We start from the raw sequence: 18640 nt of genomic DNA, 5'->3' as shown, positions 1-18640 counted from the left end.
TTATTAGACAATATTAATGTGGTAGAATTGAAAGAAAAAAAATTTATGTCATGTTAAAAAAACAAAACTACACTTATTTTGAATAAATTTAAATAGTAAATTGACGTTTATATTGGAAAATAATAAACATAAATATTTGACGGAATTGCATTTAAAATAATTTCAACTTAAATGTAATTTGAATCTCTTATTTATCATTATTTTTTTCGATATAACTTTTTGTGGCTTATGCTTTGGAGAAGGAAAGGAATTTTTATGATATAAAAAATCATTTATTTATGTATTTTAATTGAATTGATGTATTAAGTGAAAATCTAGTATTCTATATTATATTTTAATTGTTTTTGTGATATATATATTAATTTATATTTGATAAACAAACATATTATGTTATATCATCAAAATATATATGTAAAGAAGATGGTAAACTTTAAAAATAAAAATTATGAATAAAACAAAATAAAAAAACAAAAATTACGTTTAATATATTCAATAAATTTAATTAACTTGATAAATATTAATATTATTGAATTAAATTATCATATCTAAATTTCAAATAATTCTCATTAGAGTATGAGTTTCAGTGGTTTACTATTTCGTATAAAATAATCATTTAATACAACTTCCTAAAGACGTGTGATAGCATTTTCCTTTATTTAGACCCTGCGACTATTCTAATCTGGCTAAACCAAGTACTGAGATCAGTAGAAAGTTGATGATATAATTATAAACCCCACCCCTTTTCTTTGGTAAAATGAGAAGGGTTGGTCCCACCCCTCCTTCTTTGTCCGGTCCCCATTTGCCGGCACCAGCGGCGACTTTATCAATTTGGCCCGCTAGCTTTGCTTTTCTTTAAATTGGCTTTCTAGAATATTTGATGGTACTCAACATTATAAACAATAAAGTATTTAATATGTGGGTCATTGACCAAACCGATTTTTCATTAGACGATATGCTTCTGTAAAAAGAGGAAATAATGAAATTTGATAATTGTTTGAGACTAATGTTACTTATTTATTAAGTCACGATATTTTTACACTATTTAAGTTTATAATAACGGTGCACAAGCAAGATAAGTTGTGCACCATAACATTCTTTTCTCGTCAGAAAATAAAGTCTCACCATATTTTTTATACAACTATGACACTAGAGTAATCATTTACGATGGAGGGTGAGTGGAAGATTTTGGTGTGGAAGGTCTAGCATTAGATTTGGTATGCCTACTTGATCTAATGGTGGAGAATGATAGTGTATGGTGCAAGACTTAAGTTATTTGCACATGTTAAAAAGAGGTTATAACAACATCATTGGATTCATTTTCATTTTCAGTCAACTACCATTGAGCTTAAATTATTTGTGCACAATAGCAAGCTATCAGGTCTAAAATCCTCGAAACTTGCAAGTATCAAGGCGAAAGGTAATTTTGGAGTATAATGAAAACTAATTAACTAAAAATGAAATCATAAGACTGTGTTGGGTTGGTTGGAGGGGAGGAAAAATTAGTAAATCTGTCTTTGGTTCAAATTTTAGAAGGGAATGAGAGCAAAACCCCTCCTTAAAAAAATTGATTTTGTTCTCCCTCCATTTTGAAGGGATTTAGAAAGAAGGGGAGGGCAGGGACTATATATAACTAAAAAACCATTTAAAATCCCTCCCCCTCCCCTTGAACCAAACACAACTCATTATAAATCTCTCTTCTCCTTTTCCGTCCTCTCTTTTGAACCAAACATATCTCCACTTCTCTCTCTTTTCCTCCCCTCTCCTCCATTAAAATCCTTCCCTCCCTTCGTTGAACCAAACAAGCAAACCAAACACCATCTAAACTTAAGTTTGTCCTCCTGAATTTTGGAGTATAATGAAAACTAATTAACTAAAAATGAAATCATAAGACTGTGTTGGGTTGGTTGGAGGGGAGGAAAAATTAGTAAATCTGTCTTTGGTTCAAATTTTAGAAGGGAATGAGAGCAAAACCCCTCCTTAAAAAAATTGATTTTGTTCTCCCTCCATTTTGAAGGGATTTAGAAAGAAGGGGAGGGCAGGGACTATATATAACTAAAAAACCATTTAAAATCCCTCCCCCTCCCCTTGAACCAAACACAACTCATTATAAATCTCTCTTCTCCTTTTCCGTCCTCTCTTTTGAACCAAACATATCTCCACTTCTCTCTCTTTTCCTCCCCTCTCCTCCATTAAAATCCTTCCCTCCCTTCGTTGAACCAAACAAGCAAACCAAACACCATCTAAACTTAAGTTTGTCCTCCTGAATTTTGGAGTATAATGAAAACTAATTAACTAAAAATGAAATCATAAGACTGTGTTGGGTTGGTTGGAGGGGAGGAAAAATTAGTAAATCTGTCTTTGGTTCAAATTTTAGAAGGGAATGAGAGCAAAACCCCTCCTTAAAAAAATTGATTTTGTTCTCCCTCCATTTTGAAGGGATTTAGAAAGAAGGGGAGGGCAGGGACTATATATAACTAAAAAACCATTTAAAATCCCTCCCCCTCCCCTTGAACCAAACACAACTCATTATAAATCTCTCTTCTCCTTTTCCGTCCTCTCTTTTGAACCAAACATATCTCCACTTCTCTCTCTTTTCCTCCCCTCTCCTCCATTAAAATCCTTCCCTCCCTTCGTTGAACCAAACAAGCAAACCAAACACCATCTAAACTTAAGTTTGTCCTCCTGAATTTGTTATAAAAGAGCAAAAATATTTTTATCAAAACAATAGAATCAAATTTAATAAGGATTAAAATGTAATCAGTTAATTTGTCTAAAAAAAGAGTAATGAAGTGCAAAAATAGAAATCAGCGCAGCTCGTCTTTCCATGTCAAGTAATTGTGAGAATTAAGCTTATTGTCCAAGACAGCAGAGGTTGATACCTTTTTTACAATGACATTACCATCATGATCAATTGTATACGAGACATCGAGTCCCTCCAAAATTAGGTGATAAACTACTTCCATAGAATGTAGAGAATTCTGCTCATCTCTTTCATGGACAAAAGCTGTTTCATCTAGGTGCTCCTCTACATCAGAAGTATCACCCAATAGTTGATCCTTTTCTTTCTGCGGGAGAGCGTCATGGGGCCTATTTCGCTGACTCAATGACCGAATATCCCACGATAGAACCTGCATTACTAAGCTTTGGAATTCGCCTGGGGATGCATAGAGCGACTTCTTCTCCTAAAGTAGAAAAGGATAATCATCACTCAAATAATTTGTATAAGACGAGGAAGGAGAAAATTGAGAATTGTAGCTAAAGAAAAAAAAGCAAACCAGATGTTAAAAAACATACTCATTTTTAACATTAACATAAAACAAGTCAACAACTGAAGTCTTTTTACAACAGGTGGGGCTGGCCAAATAAACTACACAACACTTAATCTTCAGAGAGGTCATTAGATTCAATAACATACTTATAGTATTCTTCTCATTCAATTTGTAATATAAGCTAATAAAGAAAAAAAGTTTTTCACCGGAGCATATTAGGATTAGAACTAATATTGGCCTAAAAATATCATAAGGTGTATTTAATACTATAAAGGATATTTAAGGAGCTAAAACAAAAGATTCAAATACAATATCTCACCAACTGAAATAAAAGCAAGTGAAGCCAGCAACAAATAATAAGGTAAAATAAAAAGCAGTCAAAAGCTATGGAATATGTGCACCAGAAGGAAGTTATAGAGATGAAAAGTTAAATTACACAGTACAGAGTTTCAAACAAATAATCAATCATCTCTTTTTAGACCATTTTCGTTTCAGTTCCTCATTTTCAAAAAAATTAATTGATCAACTTAATTTACCATCTCTTTTGAATGCAATTCTTAGATTCTTACAGTTAGCTTATAGCTGTTATCCAAATTAAACAGGTATCACCTTATCGATTCCCTAACGTTTTGAATGTATCAAGGTTGAAGAAAAAGACCTTTTTGGGGGTCAGCAAAGATGGATATGATGCAGGAACTTAATATTTCAAGCAAGACATTATCAACTCACCGCCATTATCCAACAATTTTCAAGTGATGAAGTGAAGTCCTCCGAAAAGCTAACAGAAGCTACTGAAAGTAAGTTGTCCTCCTGAAGAAATACAAGTATTTTTCTTTGAATGAGATAATCATATTAATTTTCTATGAAAGACATGTAGAAGAAAACACATTACTACTCATACATTTATTTGCTCATATTTAATCTGGACCATATTTTAATGATTCTAGAGTCAGAAAACCAAAATAATAGTTTCAGGGACTAGTAACAAGTAATGATGATTTGTTACTGAATTATATTTCGTTCTTCCCACATGGCATGATTATATTTGACATTCACCTAAGAATTGCTTGAAGTTAGCAATAATCATTGAAGAATCAAAATTATAAAATCTGTTAAGAAAGATTAAAAATAATACACAGTCAAATATAGCCAAAGGATAATGGAGCATTACCATAAGCCAATTTGGCACCGCAGCTTCTTGGATGCTGTCACAATATGGAATATATGGCTTGACATCAAGCACTGGCTGTTGATGAGATTCAGAAAATAAGAATAAATCCTCATTTAAGCACACAGTTCCAGTAAATTACATAAGAAGCAGAGATTAGAAATGGAGACTTACAGTTCCATCAACCAGATCCACACCAGAAAGCAAAATCATATTTCCCTGGACAGCCTCTACCTATAGTACACAGATCAAACAAAAGTTACTTTCCGTAGGGGGTGAATTGTTTAGTGCATATATACAAGTAACCAACATAAATGCTGAAACAAGAATTGTTTACTCAAAAGGTACAGAATCGCTTTTTCCAGGACATAAAATAAAACTTACGTTTAGTAAGAAGAGTATGGAATTCCCAATGCTACTTTAAGAACAAATGACATAGGTTTGCAACAATCCAGCAATGCTAAGAGAAAATCGCACTCTAGAGAGAATAAAGGATAGAAAGACATTTCTAAAACATTAAGAGCATGTTGGCTTTATAAAAACATTTCCAATTTCCCTATCATCATGCCATGGACAGAGGGATACTGCATTGAACAATTGTGAAATTGAACAATAGTTCTAAAGAGAAGATGGATGGCTAATTAGATAGAGTGCATTTGCATTTTCGGAAATACTGAATATATTTTTGGCATTTTCCAAATTTCTTGAAATACTGGATCTATCATCCATAATGCATTTTCAGAAATGTGTAAAATGTATTCATCAATGCTTATTAATTATTATTGTCAATCAAGTGAAAACAGGAACCAATGGAAGTAAACATGCCCTGAGTTCTCTGTGGTTTGCTGGTCTCTAATCAAATAATATGCATTAAAACAGAGTGATATCAATCAAGAGAATGAACAAAATACTGTCATTTCTAAAGGCATGTCACAAATATCCCACATGGCCAACATGTGTCCTTACCTTTGCAACTGTGAGTCCAATGGGGCACGGACGATGTGGGGATCTTGTGCCAAACACTCCCACTTTTCCACCTTTAAGTCTAGGGACCTTCACCTATCCATCGACTGATCCGTAAGAAACAATTACTAAGAAATAGTTCATATATAGATAAGATATCAATTAACAACAGAGCCAGTCACACACCTTTGCTTTGAACCCTGATTTAGAGGGATCCTTCCACACCTTTTCAAGATTCGTATTTAAATGAAATACATATATAATCCAACAATGAGAATATTCTGCTAGACCCTCAAGAGATGCTGGAGGAACACGAGTTGTATTGAAAACCAAACATGCTCTAGCAAGTGGTACAAGTAATGGTTGCCTTGGTGTCCCATTCCTACACTAATACGAAACAGTGGTTCACAAATCATTAATAGGGCATTGTGTACATAATAATTTCATAAAGCACAGATGTATACTCAACTGCATAGTTTATCAAAGTACTAAACAATGAAAGAGTGAAATATCAAATTATCAAAGATCGCCATTAATTATCAAATTTAATATAGGACATGTTTTTGTACCGGTTTATTTGAGCTTATCTATTGGCATAAGCCGTTGTGAGATTGTTTAAGAGAGCATATGAAAACAACTTATAACATGTACATAGATTGTTTTCAACTTATTTCTCATTTCATAAGTTGTTTATAACTTATTTCTATAAGCTCCTTGATATAACTTATATAAAAATAATTTGACTTTATTTTATTTTTGCAATTATATGATAAACTCTATGATATAAGAGTTTAATTAATTGTTTATTGAAACATAGCCATAATAAATCAATTATTAAGAAATATTGAACCTAACCTGGTGGAGAAGCATGAGCGGATGGTTCCAATGGGAATCATAGGATAATAAGTGAAGTTTAGGTTTTGAGATTTAGGTTGAATGAGCTCTTTTCTCAACAACTGCGAGTAAAAGAATGAATGAGGGTGATAATTAATAATAAATTAAGAAGGAAAAGAAATGAATAATAATAATAATAAGATAAGAAGAGGCATGATGAGGTTGGAAAAAGGAAGAGACATATAACCTGTTGAGCCCTAATTCGGCCTTGCCTCTCGGAGGCGCAATTGTGGGAGGAAGATTTGAGAGATGATTCCAAATCGTGAATCTTGGATTTGAGAGCGTTGAATTTACGCTTGACTATGAAGGCTGGAAAGGAAAGTTGAAAATGTGAGAGAGAGAGAGAGTTGAGTTGGAGTATGAAAAAAGAAGAAAGAAGAGATGTGGAGAGTAAGTAAGTAGATACTCATACCAGAGATGGTAATGGCAGAGAGTGTTGTTAATGTAATGGTCACTGCCAACCATCTTCCTTCTGAAATGCTACCTCTCATCTGCTTCGCCTAACTTCAATCTGCTCTGCTCTGCTTAGGGTATCATATGCTCGCCTCAATTATATTCACTACTTCATTCATCTTTATGTCCCGCCTTTTATTTTGGGCTAAATCTCTCTCCTCTTAACTATTATCCGTTTTTATTTCTTAATCATTATTTTGTATATCATTTTAATCATTTTTGTTAGTTTTATTAGAAGAAAAAAAAGTTAAATGTGTCATGTTAATTAGATTATCTGAATTACTTGTATAAAGTTAAAATTAAAGTCTAAAATACATATTATTTATTCGTTTTTTGTTTTCTTTTTTGTTATCATCATAGAGATAAATTGCAAGTTTTTAAGATTAAATGATTGAAACCAAATAGAATAAACATTTGAAGTCATATGAATGATACAACTGTAGAGTGTTACTGATAACTAACAAAAAGTAAATATGTAGAGTGAAACATAGTAAACATTGAACATTATTATTAAATAAATCAATGCATACATACAAATTTCAGAGTTTTAAAAAAATAGATATTATAAATTGACTCTGTTCAAAATTCTAATTTTGACTTTTATATAAGTGATTTGGATAACATAATTAATATATCAAATTAATACGTAAGATACATTTAACAGAATAAAATTAACTTCCCTTAAAAAATATAAGGAATCAAAATAGTTATTTAACATTTATTTTGACTAAACAAGTCATTTTGTGTGGCTGAATGTATTTGTTAATTTATCAAAATTATCAAAAGATACTCATAACATTTTTTAATCATTTTAGTTTTTAAATGTATTTTTTATTGAATGAAATATTTACTCAAAAAATATAATAATCCATAAAAATAGAGTGTTTGGCTAATTAGAAACTTACTGGCCATGCATGGGGAGGGTGGGTGATTATAAGCTGTTAGTTTTATGTGCTCACACATATTATTTTTCTTTTTATTGCAAAGATGAATTGTAAAAATGCACATTTTCCTTTTTAATTAGTTGGTTTGATTATTAAATGTGTTATTTGTAGATGAATTTAGTCTACAAAATATGTATCGGATATGTATTTGTAATTTCGATATATTTAAGAATTATAGTGATAATATTTTATCTATTAAAAAAATAAAAGGGCACATCATCTTTTTATTTATCTTACAAGATACAGTAAATTTTATCATAATTAACTCACACAACTATGAGGTTTTGGTTCGAGTCCGAGACAAAACTTCATTTTAGTCTAATCTATCAATATTTATATTTGCTCCGATAAACTATCATTTTAGTCTATGATGTTGTCACATTTATTAATTAATTAACAAAAAAATCAAATTAATTTTGGAATTATCAAAATGTCACAAACTATTTTGACAAAAAGTTATATTTTTCATAAATTTTTGTGGTAGTAAATTATATTTTATGAATTTCACAAAAGTTAACTTTGAAGAAATGGTGCATCTTGAATTTAAAAAACTTAAATAAATAAATAAATACTTTTAAACATTTTAAATTTAAAAATTCCTCAAAACACATTAACTAGATTGTTTTGGTAAGTAGAATTTGTCATATTATTCACTAAAAAAAATTAAAACAACCTTATATTAAAAAAAAAAAATTAAAACAGTTTTTCTAATATTTTTATATATAAAAAAATAACACAACAAGCAATCTCACTTAAGTTTTACATCGGATGTCTGTGAGTTTGACTATGAACCAGCAACCTAGATCATCGGATCCGTCTGAAAGGGGCATCTCTAACTCGGTATGCTCCTTGCTCTCCATTCTTTTCGCATTTCAATTTCTTCTCTATTTAATATTTTTCACTTTTCGCATTGGTTTTTCAAGTCGATGCATTTTGACACTACTATAAAAGCATGTATTTATTTGAGTAGGTACAAAATCTCAGCTTTTGATAAATTTTGGACTGAATCCCACTTCACCGTAACTAGTTACAACTTACAACATGTATGTAAGAATGTTGAGGCTTGAGATTTGTTTTTACTAGTATGGTGAGTTGGAACAATTTTTTGGGGCTCTCTCTCAAACAAGAATGAATGCAAATCAAAACATTTCTATCTCACTCAATTTTCACACCCTCTCTCATTTTTTTTTTTTTATTTCAAATTTCCACTACTAAAACATCTACTAACACTTTAGATTGAAAACACGTCCGTGTTCAACAGGTATTGGTATGTGACAATTGATAGATGTAGTTGCATTCAATTATTTTCACATTTTAAAATTATTATCGGTGTCGACGAGTCGGTTTTGTGTCTATATGAGACTATGAGTGCTTCATAAGTATGGCTTGAAACTCGGAGGAATATTTTGCAGGAGATAGTTTGGGGGGTTAACTAAAAACACAGCAACTGCACAAGTTTAACTTTTAGGCATGACAACCGACTGTCCAATGGAGGAGCCACTGGTAGAGGAGTTAACTTTTCTAGAAGGCTCAGCTCCCTTCAGTAGTTGTCATGCTTCTACAATTGTCGAGGTAATGGAATAAAAAAATTTCCTTAAGAAAAAATGTTATGGATTTTTATTGGCAAATGGACTCATTACAATGTTGTTTGATTTCTGCAGGTTGATAAGGACAATTTTTTGGTTGCCTATTTTGGGGGCACATCAGAAGGTGCAACTGATGTCAAGATTTGGTTGCAGACTTACAAAGTAAATAAATATATGCACCGTACCACCAATAACAACTAACCGCCTATAAAAAAAAAACACAAGACAAATGTGCCTTGAAAAAGTTGGGGACAAATTTTGATTTCTAATTAGTCATAAACTATACTGTCTTTGCACCTTGCATATCTGTAGGAGATGACTGTTGAACTCTAATATTTTGAATGCTGCATTAACTTTCTAAACACAAATTTGGTTGATAGAATGGAAGATGGGAATCACCTGTAGTTGCTGATGATGAACCAAATGTTCCTATGTGGAACCCTGTACTATTCAAACTTCCGTCAGATGTGCTACTTCTATTTTATAAGATAGGCCAAGAAGTTCAAAAGTAAAGTTTACTGTCTTCTTATTGATATATTTTTCTCTTGTGCAAAGCATTTAATGATGCAATGCTTTTATGTATGGTAGTTGAGGCAACTAGGTTTACTTTATCACCTTAGGCATACAATACAATTATGATATATTTTTGTTCAATTTCACTATCCTGCATTGGATTATAGACCTAAATGTGTATGTGATATATGGGATTACTAATTGTAGCATTTTCCACTGGACATTTTCCTTCCAAACATTTCATATTTATCGGAGATTCATAAAAATGTACCTAGTTGTAAATTATGAATCAGTTAGCATATCTTGTGATATGACAAAGAATTTGGTCACCCTGAGTAAATTTGTTAATGGCATTGGCTTTGGATCTTGATAAAATTATGCATTATAGTACTTTATTATTAGCATTCTCATACGCTTCTACATTAATGCCAATGCATGCCTCTTATTACTTCTCGTTACCGAAATCTGGGTAGCTGAATAGTTAGAAATGATATATTCATAGAATACTAATATTAGAAAAGTTTCAGCACAAAACTTCATGTTTATAAGTAAATTAATTTCTAAATGGTAAATACATAAAGTTGTAGCATCATATTGAAATACTTCTACCATGACAAACAATACATTGGAAACGTGCATCAGTTCATAATTCATTGTTAATTGACCCCTTTAGTGAGTTGCAGTGGTGCCATAACATTGAAATGTTTGAATAAGAGCTTTGGCTAGAATTAAGTTGTTCATCTCTATAAGTCACCTTTCCTTTTGCATTAGCATAATGAGTTTGTTCAATTTCAGATGGAGTGGATTTGTCAAGCGATCATATGATAAAGGCATTACTTGGACAGTAAGAGAACAACTTCCTCCTGGTATATTAGGACCTATAAAAAATAAGGTACAATAGAATACACTTCCTTCTATTTTATCTATGGGAAGAGTTTTAGAATTTATATCTATATTTACCAGTTCTGATTTTGATTACTATTTCTCAGCCCATTTTGCTAGAGAACAACCATTTAATTTGTGGATCATCTGTTGAAAGCTGGAACTCGTGGGGTGCCTGGGTGGAGGTTTTAACTTTACTGATCCTATTGAAGTGGTTATTCCAAAGATGCTTCGAAATGTTACGTGGCTGACATTTTTTCGCTTTTTGTGTGCAATAGGTCACAACAGATTTTGGCAAGTCATGGAGCAAGCATGGCCCAATTTACATTGAAAATGAACCTCTAAGTGTGATTCAACCAGTACCTTATCAGACTGCAGATGGTAAATTACGTGTCTTACTACGATCCTTCGATGGCATTGGTAGAGTATGTCTATCAGAATCATCCGATGGTGGCCAAACTTGGGGATATGCAAAACCTACTCAACTCCCTAACCCAAATTCAGGTAAACTATTGTTACCTATATTCTGCATGCTATTTTTGCTGCATGACATTTGTATTTAACTAGAATTTAAAAAACTAGGTTTATCATGGATTTTTGGTAACCATGTTATTGGTTTGAAGTATCTACCAACTTTGCCAATGATTGAGGTCCGGGGGAACTTGGTTGACAACCTTTAGTGGGGTTTCACTCTCTCCTCCCAACCATATTTTTTCCACCTACAAGGCTCGAACCCGATACCTTGCTTAAGGGATCTAAGTTCAGTTCCACTAGGACCAATGTAATGTTGGGGGTTTGTCACAGATTTGATTAATTTTGAAGTTCTTTACTTCACCGTATGTGTCCCTTTATAATACTTTGCTACTTATCTGTTCTGTATATTAACAGCGCATCCATCTACTCTCGTTTACTAGGTATTGACGGGGTCAAGCTTAGAGATGGTCGTATTTTGCTTGTTTATAACACTACATCGAGGGGCGTGCTTAAAGTTGCACTCTCTAAAGATGACGGTGATTCTTGGTATGAGGCTCTCACATTGGAGGATTCATCTGGAATGGAATTCTCATATCCTGCTGTTATCCAAGCTAGTGATGAGCTAATACATATCACCTATACATATAAAAGGACACAAATTAAGGTATGTACTTAAATTTTAATTTGGTAGTTGTCTTTAAATTGTAGGTTTCAGTTTGGGAATAGTTGAGTTTCTTTTGTATAAATGAATGTTCGATTTCTTTCGTGCATTTCCTGATAAATTGATAGTATTATTCCCCCTAACCTCCTTTTCTTTGGCAGCATGTTGTTCTTAAACCAAATTGATGTGGAGTAAATTGTTTCAAGTAAGAAGAAACAAGTAATCTTGTCTATCTCTAATTATATGGCCTTTTATTCCATCAGTATTTTAATTCATGATCAAGAACTGTTACCGGTACTCTTTGTTTACTACAAAATCTTAATTTCTTATATCTATTTCCTAAACATTTATGCTTCAGTCTTCACACATCTTACTTCTTATAATATTTCAAACGGAAGAGAAAAGTTATCCGTACAAAGAACACAAGAGAGGTTTCCAGTGTAGTCATGGGCATAGTTGCAGTTGCAGGTGTGGAGTTATTTTGCCCAACTATTATTATATATAATATTCTGAAAGAGTTGTTGTGATTAAACTATTAATGTGTTGGAGAATAATTTAAAGCGAGTTTAGAAGAGTTTTTTATTTTTATTTTATAAAAGAGGTTTATATTAAAATAAACGAAATTATACATCAAGAGAGTATTTAACAAGGGGAAGGGAGGTTCCACTACTTGAAGGCTAAAAGGAGGGGAGTGCCCTTGTTGAGCCAACATATGAGCACATTTGTTTCGTTCCAGGAGGAGTAACAGAGAGAGCCAGTCCAGTCCTTTATTTGCATGAGGGAAGTATTTTGTTTAAGTAGTAGGAGCGACATGAATTGGGTATGACTTATCTTGACCATATTAAAAAGAACAGCAGAATCAGTTTCGAAAACCACATTTCTGAAACCATGAGAACGAGCAAGATCATTTCCACTTCTAATGGCCCAAATTTTCCGCAAATAGAGAACTACTAGAAGTCACTTTAGTGTAAAAACATTTGATGAAAGAATCATTATGATCCTTCAAGATACCTCCACATGAAGAAGATCCATCAACAAAGTTGTATGAGCCATCTACATTCATCTTGAGGTCCCCCCAAGAGGGGCTTAGCCCATTGAGACTGCTATCAAAAGGCATGCTCGGTTTAGCCAAACCATTTTGGATAAAATCAACCTAGTGCCAAAGATCACGACCCAAATTGGAGGTATGGGAGAAAACTAGAGTGTTTTAGTCCTTTCAAAGGGCATTAGTGACCACGCCAAAGAATATCTGCCGTAACCAAGTTGTATTTCCGATATCAGAATCAGAGATATTCCATTCAAGCTATGCATACATGTCAAGGCTTAAAAAACTTGCTAGAATGATCAAGTTTGATAACTTTATTCCTAAAATCCTGCACATCTTCACAATTCCTAATGATATGCATTAGCTTTTCAGGGGCTGAGAAGCAACAAGGACAAAGATTATCCGGTGCCGTATCTCTGTGACAAAGTTCAATAAGGTGCTTTCCCTGAGCCATCTTCCATGGTGTGGTTTTGATTCTGGTCGAGCCCTTCTAGTTCCAAACTTCCTTAACTCGGATGTTGTAGGCAGATTTCAAGTTGAACTGACCATTAATGGATTTAAGCCAAGAAGGGAAGTCCTGTTGGCCATTTGAAGAAGGGTTCAGTTGATGGATTCTATCACATATAGAAATAGGAAGAATTTAATCCAACTAACTCCAGTTCCAATCATTTCAATTACTGTAACTGGAACTGAAAAATCAGCTTTTCATTGAGGCATATCATGCGATAATGTATCAACAAGAATACCACATGGAATCCAGTTGTCTTTCTAAAACTTTGTTGCATGACCATGACAATTCACACATTTCACATTTCCTTCCACATGATGCTAAGCCTTTCAAATAGCACGCCACACATGGGAGGCAACATTATGTTGCTGAATGATAAGAGCGTTCATAGTTCCACAGTTATATTTAGGTCTAATATCTCCTCCATCAACTGCTAAGCAACCTTCGCAATATAGGCTTTGTTAAGAACTTTTTGAGTTTTTTTTACTGTAAGTGAGTTTACAAGAGTAGATTCTAGTTAAATACTCATTTTTTTCGCCCACATAATTAGTTTCACTGTCAGCAAGCTTGTTTCAGACTTTAGTGTTGCCCAACAAGCACTTAACTTAGTAGATGTTTGGTTTTAAAGTGAGATCGACAAAATTATAAAGAATTATCGTGAATTAGCTGAAATTATCCTCCTAACTTTTGTACAATTACAGTAATTTATTATATTTTTTTCAATCTCACAATAAAACCAATCACACACTTAGTGGTTCTTTAAATAAAAGACAAAAGTAAGACGCTAAATATAATTTTAATTCCACGTGTAATATCCTAGTTTATCTCCTATAAATATCTTTCGATGTCATAATTTAAGAGCAAAAATCCATTGTGGTCTTTAAAAATTACTGACTATGGCAACAAAATTTTAAATACTCAAAACAATCATGAAAAAATGATTGATGAAATCTAATTTTGTAATTCTGAAGATTAATTATATAATTTTTTTAATGAATTAAGCTAGTTTCTACAATTCTCTCATGGAATACGACGCGTCTTCATTCAATAATTCAAAACCTTGCTTCCCTCGCTTCAACAACAACGAACAACACATGGAAAATATTTTCAAATAAACAATATTTGTGCTCCCCAAAAAGTTGTTCAAAAAGTTTGACATAAGTATAAAATAACGCAAACCCAAGCGAAATACAAAGAAGAAAAAGGAAATTGTTTCTTTTATAGTATAAAGATGTATAAATATTTAATGGATTTTGCCATATGTTCTAGAAATTTGTCTTTAAATACATGGGAACTATAGTAACGAAATCCTTATTTTTTTTTTAGAAATAATGAGTATATATATATATATACACCGCTGGAAATATCAATTGACTATATAAGATCATCATCACTTTAACACATTTATTAACGTTGTCCACACTGAACAGTTTGTGTCACGGGTTGCAGAGTTTTTCATTGACCTGAACCAACCATCAGCCATGCAATTCTTTCTTTGCTTTGTTCATTTGGTGGTCTTCTTAATCTCTTCTACTATCAATCATACTGCTTACTCATTTTCTGGGTACATATGTCACATTGCCAATCCATTAATTAATAATATAGTCCTATTTGAATCTTTTTTATTTCATATTGATGTTTTATCTTCTGCAGGCTAAACTCTACAGAATTAGAAGCACGTGGCAACGGCTACATAAAAGGGCATATTTTTGAAGAATTCACTTTTCCTGCAAAATCAGTTCCCTTCAATACTTGTCATTCTTCTACCATTGTTGAGGTCATAAATTATAAACTACTTTTTTTTAGGCTCCATCTTAATTTTTTAAGGTATATAATACAACATAATAAAATGGGTTTTTCACCAGGTTGGGAAGGGTCATTTTTTGGTTGCTTATTATGGGGGCACATCAGAGGGTGCACCTGATGTCAAAATATGGTTGCAGACTTACAAGGTACATAATTAAAATACTTAAATTTACAAAATTTATATGCATCTATGTGTTTGTGTCAAGTGTGAGTTAAAATCTTACATTGGTTGATAATGTGAATGTTGAGCAATATATACCTGAGATGGCTTATATACTTATTGTCTTAAGGTTTTTGGTAAAATTATGGTGTCCAATGTGATGATGCCTCGGATCCCCTCATGACCCAATAGTATGTACGTATACAAATGAATGTACTTAGTCAACCTGATATCGGTTCAGTCGTAAGAGTTTGACCTTGTAATTTCAAGGTCGAAGTTCACATCGTCTTATGATCTGTTGTAAAATATTCATTAGTGTCACTTTAATTAATGATAATTTCTCCCTTCGCCAATAAAAAATGTATGTTTGTAGTTAATACAATGCTAAGTTGCCTCCTATGACCTATCTTTCTATTTATGGAAGATTTGTCAAACTTATGCAGTCATAGTACTAGAAGATTCTATTTGGTTGTTGTTAATGATGGAAAAGTATCTGCACCCAAGAAGTGAAGTTCATAATTTTACTTTCTTGTCTTTTATTTGCAGAAATACATACCATATAAATGTTGGCTTAAAAGTATGGAATTTCAAAGTGACTGACATATAAAGATGTGAATAATTTGATTTCAAATCAACAATAGTCTCATCTTTGTATTATATTTGTTTCTTGTTTCTGTCTTTGGAGTGTGGAGTATTGGAGGGAGGTGTTGTTACATGCTTATTAGTTATAAAACAGTTATGTTAGTTATAAATTATAACTCTTAGTAGTTAGTTGGTTTATTTTCAAGGTGTTTATAATCACCTAAACCTTCCTTGTATCATTCATCAAATAATCGATTGAATGAGGTTATTCAATGAAGTCCCTTCAATCATATTCAGTAATATGGTATCAGAGCGTTGTAAATCTGCAATCATATTCAATAATAATTGGCTCTAAGGTTTTGATTGTGTGTTTTAATATTGTGAATGGAAATTCGGTTCACAGAATAGCAGATGGGAATCACCTGTAATAGCTGATGAAGAACCAAATGTTCCTATGTGGAACCCTGTACTATTCAGACTTCCATCAAATGTGTTACTTCTGTTCTACAAAATAGGCCTTGATGTTCAAAAGTAAAGTTTCTATCCTTCAACTCTTCATAGATATGTGCATGTGTGTGTATTTGCTATGTAAGCTGTGGTGTAAGGTTCTTTTGAATGAAAGCAATTGAGGATTCAATATGAACATGAAAGCATTGCTAAGGATGAACATGATAATCAAATGGAGAAAACATATAAATAATGTTATTTATTTAAATCTGTCACAGTAGTCATTGATTCATCATCACATTCCAATGTATAGGACTTAATTTGAAAAGATTAAGAAATTGGCTTATTTTATTTCAGATGGAGTGGATTCATGAAACAATCATATGATAAAGGAATTACTTGGACAGAAAGAGAACAACTTCCACCTGGTATATTAGGACCAATAAAGAATAAGGTGAAACAAAATCCACTTAATAAGTTAATGTTAACTTTTAGCTATGAGTTTGGAATTCATAGTCATGAAATTTTTTATGATCTTAGTACTGAATTAAATTTATTTTTCTTCAGCCTCTCTTGCTGGAAAATGGTGACTTACTTTGTGGATCTTCTGTTGAAAGCTGGAATTCATGGGGAGCATGGGCAGAGGTTACACTAGAATTGATTTTCGTCATGTAATTTAATATGCTGGTTACTATATTCTATAGTTGTTTTTTGTTGCATTATAACAGGTCACAACAGATTTTGGCAGGACATGGAAAAAGTATGGTCCAATTTACATTAACAATGAGCCTCTAGGTGTGATTCAACCTGTACCATATCAGACTTCAAAAGGGACACTGCGTGTTTTGCTTCGATCCTTTACTGGCCTTGGTAGAGTTTATGTTTCAGAATCCTTTGATGGAGGCAAAACTTGGGGGTATGCAAAACCTACACAGCTCCCTAACCCAAACTCAGGTTAATTTTTCCCTATATCCTAGAAGTTATAATTGAGAAAAACTTAAGTCCTACGTTAAAAGGCCTTACAAGTCAATTTTGTAAGGATAAATTAGTTCTGATATAAAATCAATTATGGTATTAGAGCCTATCAATTCATGCTTAGGCCTAATAGAAAATATATATCTATCTATCTATGATTTGTTCACTCTGGGCATCATCACTTAACTTTAGGCCTCATCTTGTCTTGGGCCAACCTGCATTAATGCCTTATGTCATAAATCTCGTTTTGTTGTATTAGGTATTGATGGGATTAAGCTAAGAGATGGTAGTCTATTGATTGCATATAATACAATTTCAAGGGGAGTACTTAAACTTGCCATCTCTGAAGATGATGGTGATTCATGGAATGAGGTACTTACATTGGAGGATAATGTTGGAATGGAATTTTCATATCCTGCTGTTATCCAAGCTAGTGACGGGAGAGTCCATCTCACTTATACATATAATAGGACACAGATAAAGGTATGTATCTATATGGCAGTTACATTTTCTTCTTTTTATGACATTATTCTACAAAGATCATGGTTTGCATTTTTTTTATAATTGATAATTGATATGACTAACCTATTTTCCTTGTTTTTTATTTGGACAGCACGTTGTTGTTAGGCCACGGTGATGCCGACCAACTTGTTTATTTTCTTTAGATAGAGAAGCATAGGAAACAACACATTTTATTTTATGTATGCAATACATATGGCCTTCTGTTTTTGGGTCAATGGTATTAAAAACAGGAAATATCTTGTCCCATCTCCCAACACTCTCAAATGCCCTCTAAATCTTCTTTTTATTTGTCAATTTTAAACCATCTAAATTTATCAATCTAAATAGGTTTTGTTTGAATTAACTAATTAGGAGTTGTAGATACTAACTTAAAAAAATTTAATTTTTTTACATCTTCGAATTTGGCTGATTTGCATGTGTAAATTTTAAGATTTTTTACACCTTTGAATCAATTTAGAGGTATAAAAAAATTCAAGTTAGTATTTCTATAATCCATACAAATGTTATTCGGATTGGTTAATCATTTAAAATTGGGAAGAGAAAAAATATTTTAGGGGACTTTTGAAAATGTTACGGATGGAATGAGAAATTTCCTTAAAAACAACAAGACTGACTACAAAGCCCAAACTTGTATGTCTATGTATGCTCTGTTTCTAGTAGACTACTCTCCACACACAGCCCCAAAAGTTGTCTTTTTTCTTTTAATACCCTCTTTTTTCAAAAATAAATTATTAAAATACTCTCTTTTCAAAAATATATACTAAAATATCTCATTTTTGAATTCACTT

At 32.4% G+C, this 18640-nt stretch overlaps 3 protein-coding genes across 8 annotated transcripts; 2 read left to right on the top strand and 1 right to left on the bottom strand.

The window, feature by feature from the left end:
* Positions 1-2710: 2710 nt before the first annotated feature.
* Positions 2711-6894, bottom strand: LOC101509223 (uncharacterized). Of its 2 annotated transcripts, none has more exons than XM_004507750.4 (9): positions 6707-6894; positions 6482-6603; positions 6256-6356; positions 5587-5782; positions 5404-5496; positions 4612-4671; positions 4441-4515; positions 3999-4079; positions 2711-3182 (listed from the first exon to the last, which is right to left on the bottom strand). In XM_004507750.4, the coding sequence occupies exons 1-9, from the start codon at positions 6783-6785 to the stop codon at positions 2805-2807; spliced, it is 1185 nt and encodes a 394-aa protein (XP_004507807.1). In that variant the 5' UTR covers positions 6786-6894; the 3' UTR covers positions 2711-2804. The 2 variants fall into 2 exon arrangements, with proteins under 2 accessions (XP_004507807.1, XP_073220133.1); XM_073364032.1 differs by having other exon boundaries at positions 5404-5490.
* Positions 6895-8392: 1498 nt separating this feature from the next.
* Positions 8393-15121, top strand: LOC101508384 (uncharacterized). Of its 5 annotated transcripts, none has more exons than XM_073363743.1 (10): positions 8393-8531; positions 9104-9263; positions 9353-9439; positions 9658-9785; positions 10586-10682; positions 10780-10857; positions 10951-11176; positions 11587-11810; positions 11969-12012; positions 15014-15121. In XM_073363743.1, exons 2-9 carry the CDS (start codon positions 9162-9164, stop codon positions 11990-11992), a joined length of 966 nt encoding a protein of 321 aa, XP_073219844.1. In that variant the 5' UTR covers positions 8393-8531; positions 9104-9161; the 3' UTR covers positions 11993-12012; positions 15014-15121. The 5 variants fall into 5 exon arrangements, with proteins under 5 accessions (XP_073219844.1, XP_027192627.1, XP_027192629.1 ...); XM_027336826.2 differs by having other exon boundaries at positions 11969-12026; positions 15014-15120; XM_027336828.2 differs by lacking the exon at positions 15014-15121 and adding an exon at positions 13225-13626.
* Positions 12196-18195, top strand: LOC101508697 (uncharacterized). The gene is made up of 10 exons (XM_004507748.4): positions 12196-12275; positions 14810-14924; positions 15014-15137; positions 15226-15312; positions 16312-16439; positions 16713-16809; positions 16923-17000; positions 17084-17309; positions 17590-17813; positions 17944-18195. The coding sequence occupies exons 1-10, from the start codon at positions 12254-12256 to the stop codon at positions 17965-17967; spliced, it is 1125 nt and encodes a 374-aa protein (XP_004507805.2). The 5' UTR covers positions 12196-12253; the 3' UTR covers positions 17968-18195.
* The last annotated feature ends 445 nt before the right edge of the window (positions 18196-18640 follow it).

The sequence above is a fragment of the Cicer arietinum genome, chromosome 7 (assembly GCF_000331145.2).
Source record: "Cicer arietinum cultivar CDC Frontier isolate Library 1 chromosome 7, Cicar.CDCFrontier_v2.0, whole genome shotgun sequence".
In the NCBI taxonomy this organism is placed as follows: Eukaryota; Viridiplantae; Streptophyta; class Magnoliopsida; order Fabales; family Fabaceae; genus Cicer; species Cicer arietinum.
Note: the sequence above shows the minus strand (reverse complement) of the source record. Positions and strands in the feature narration are given on the sequence as shown.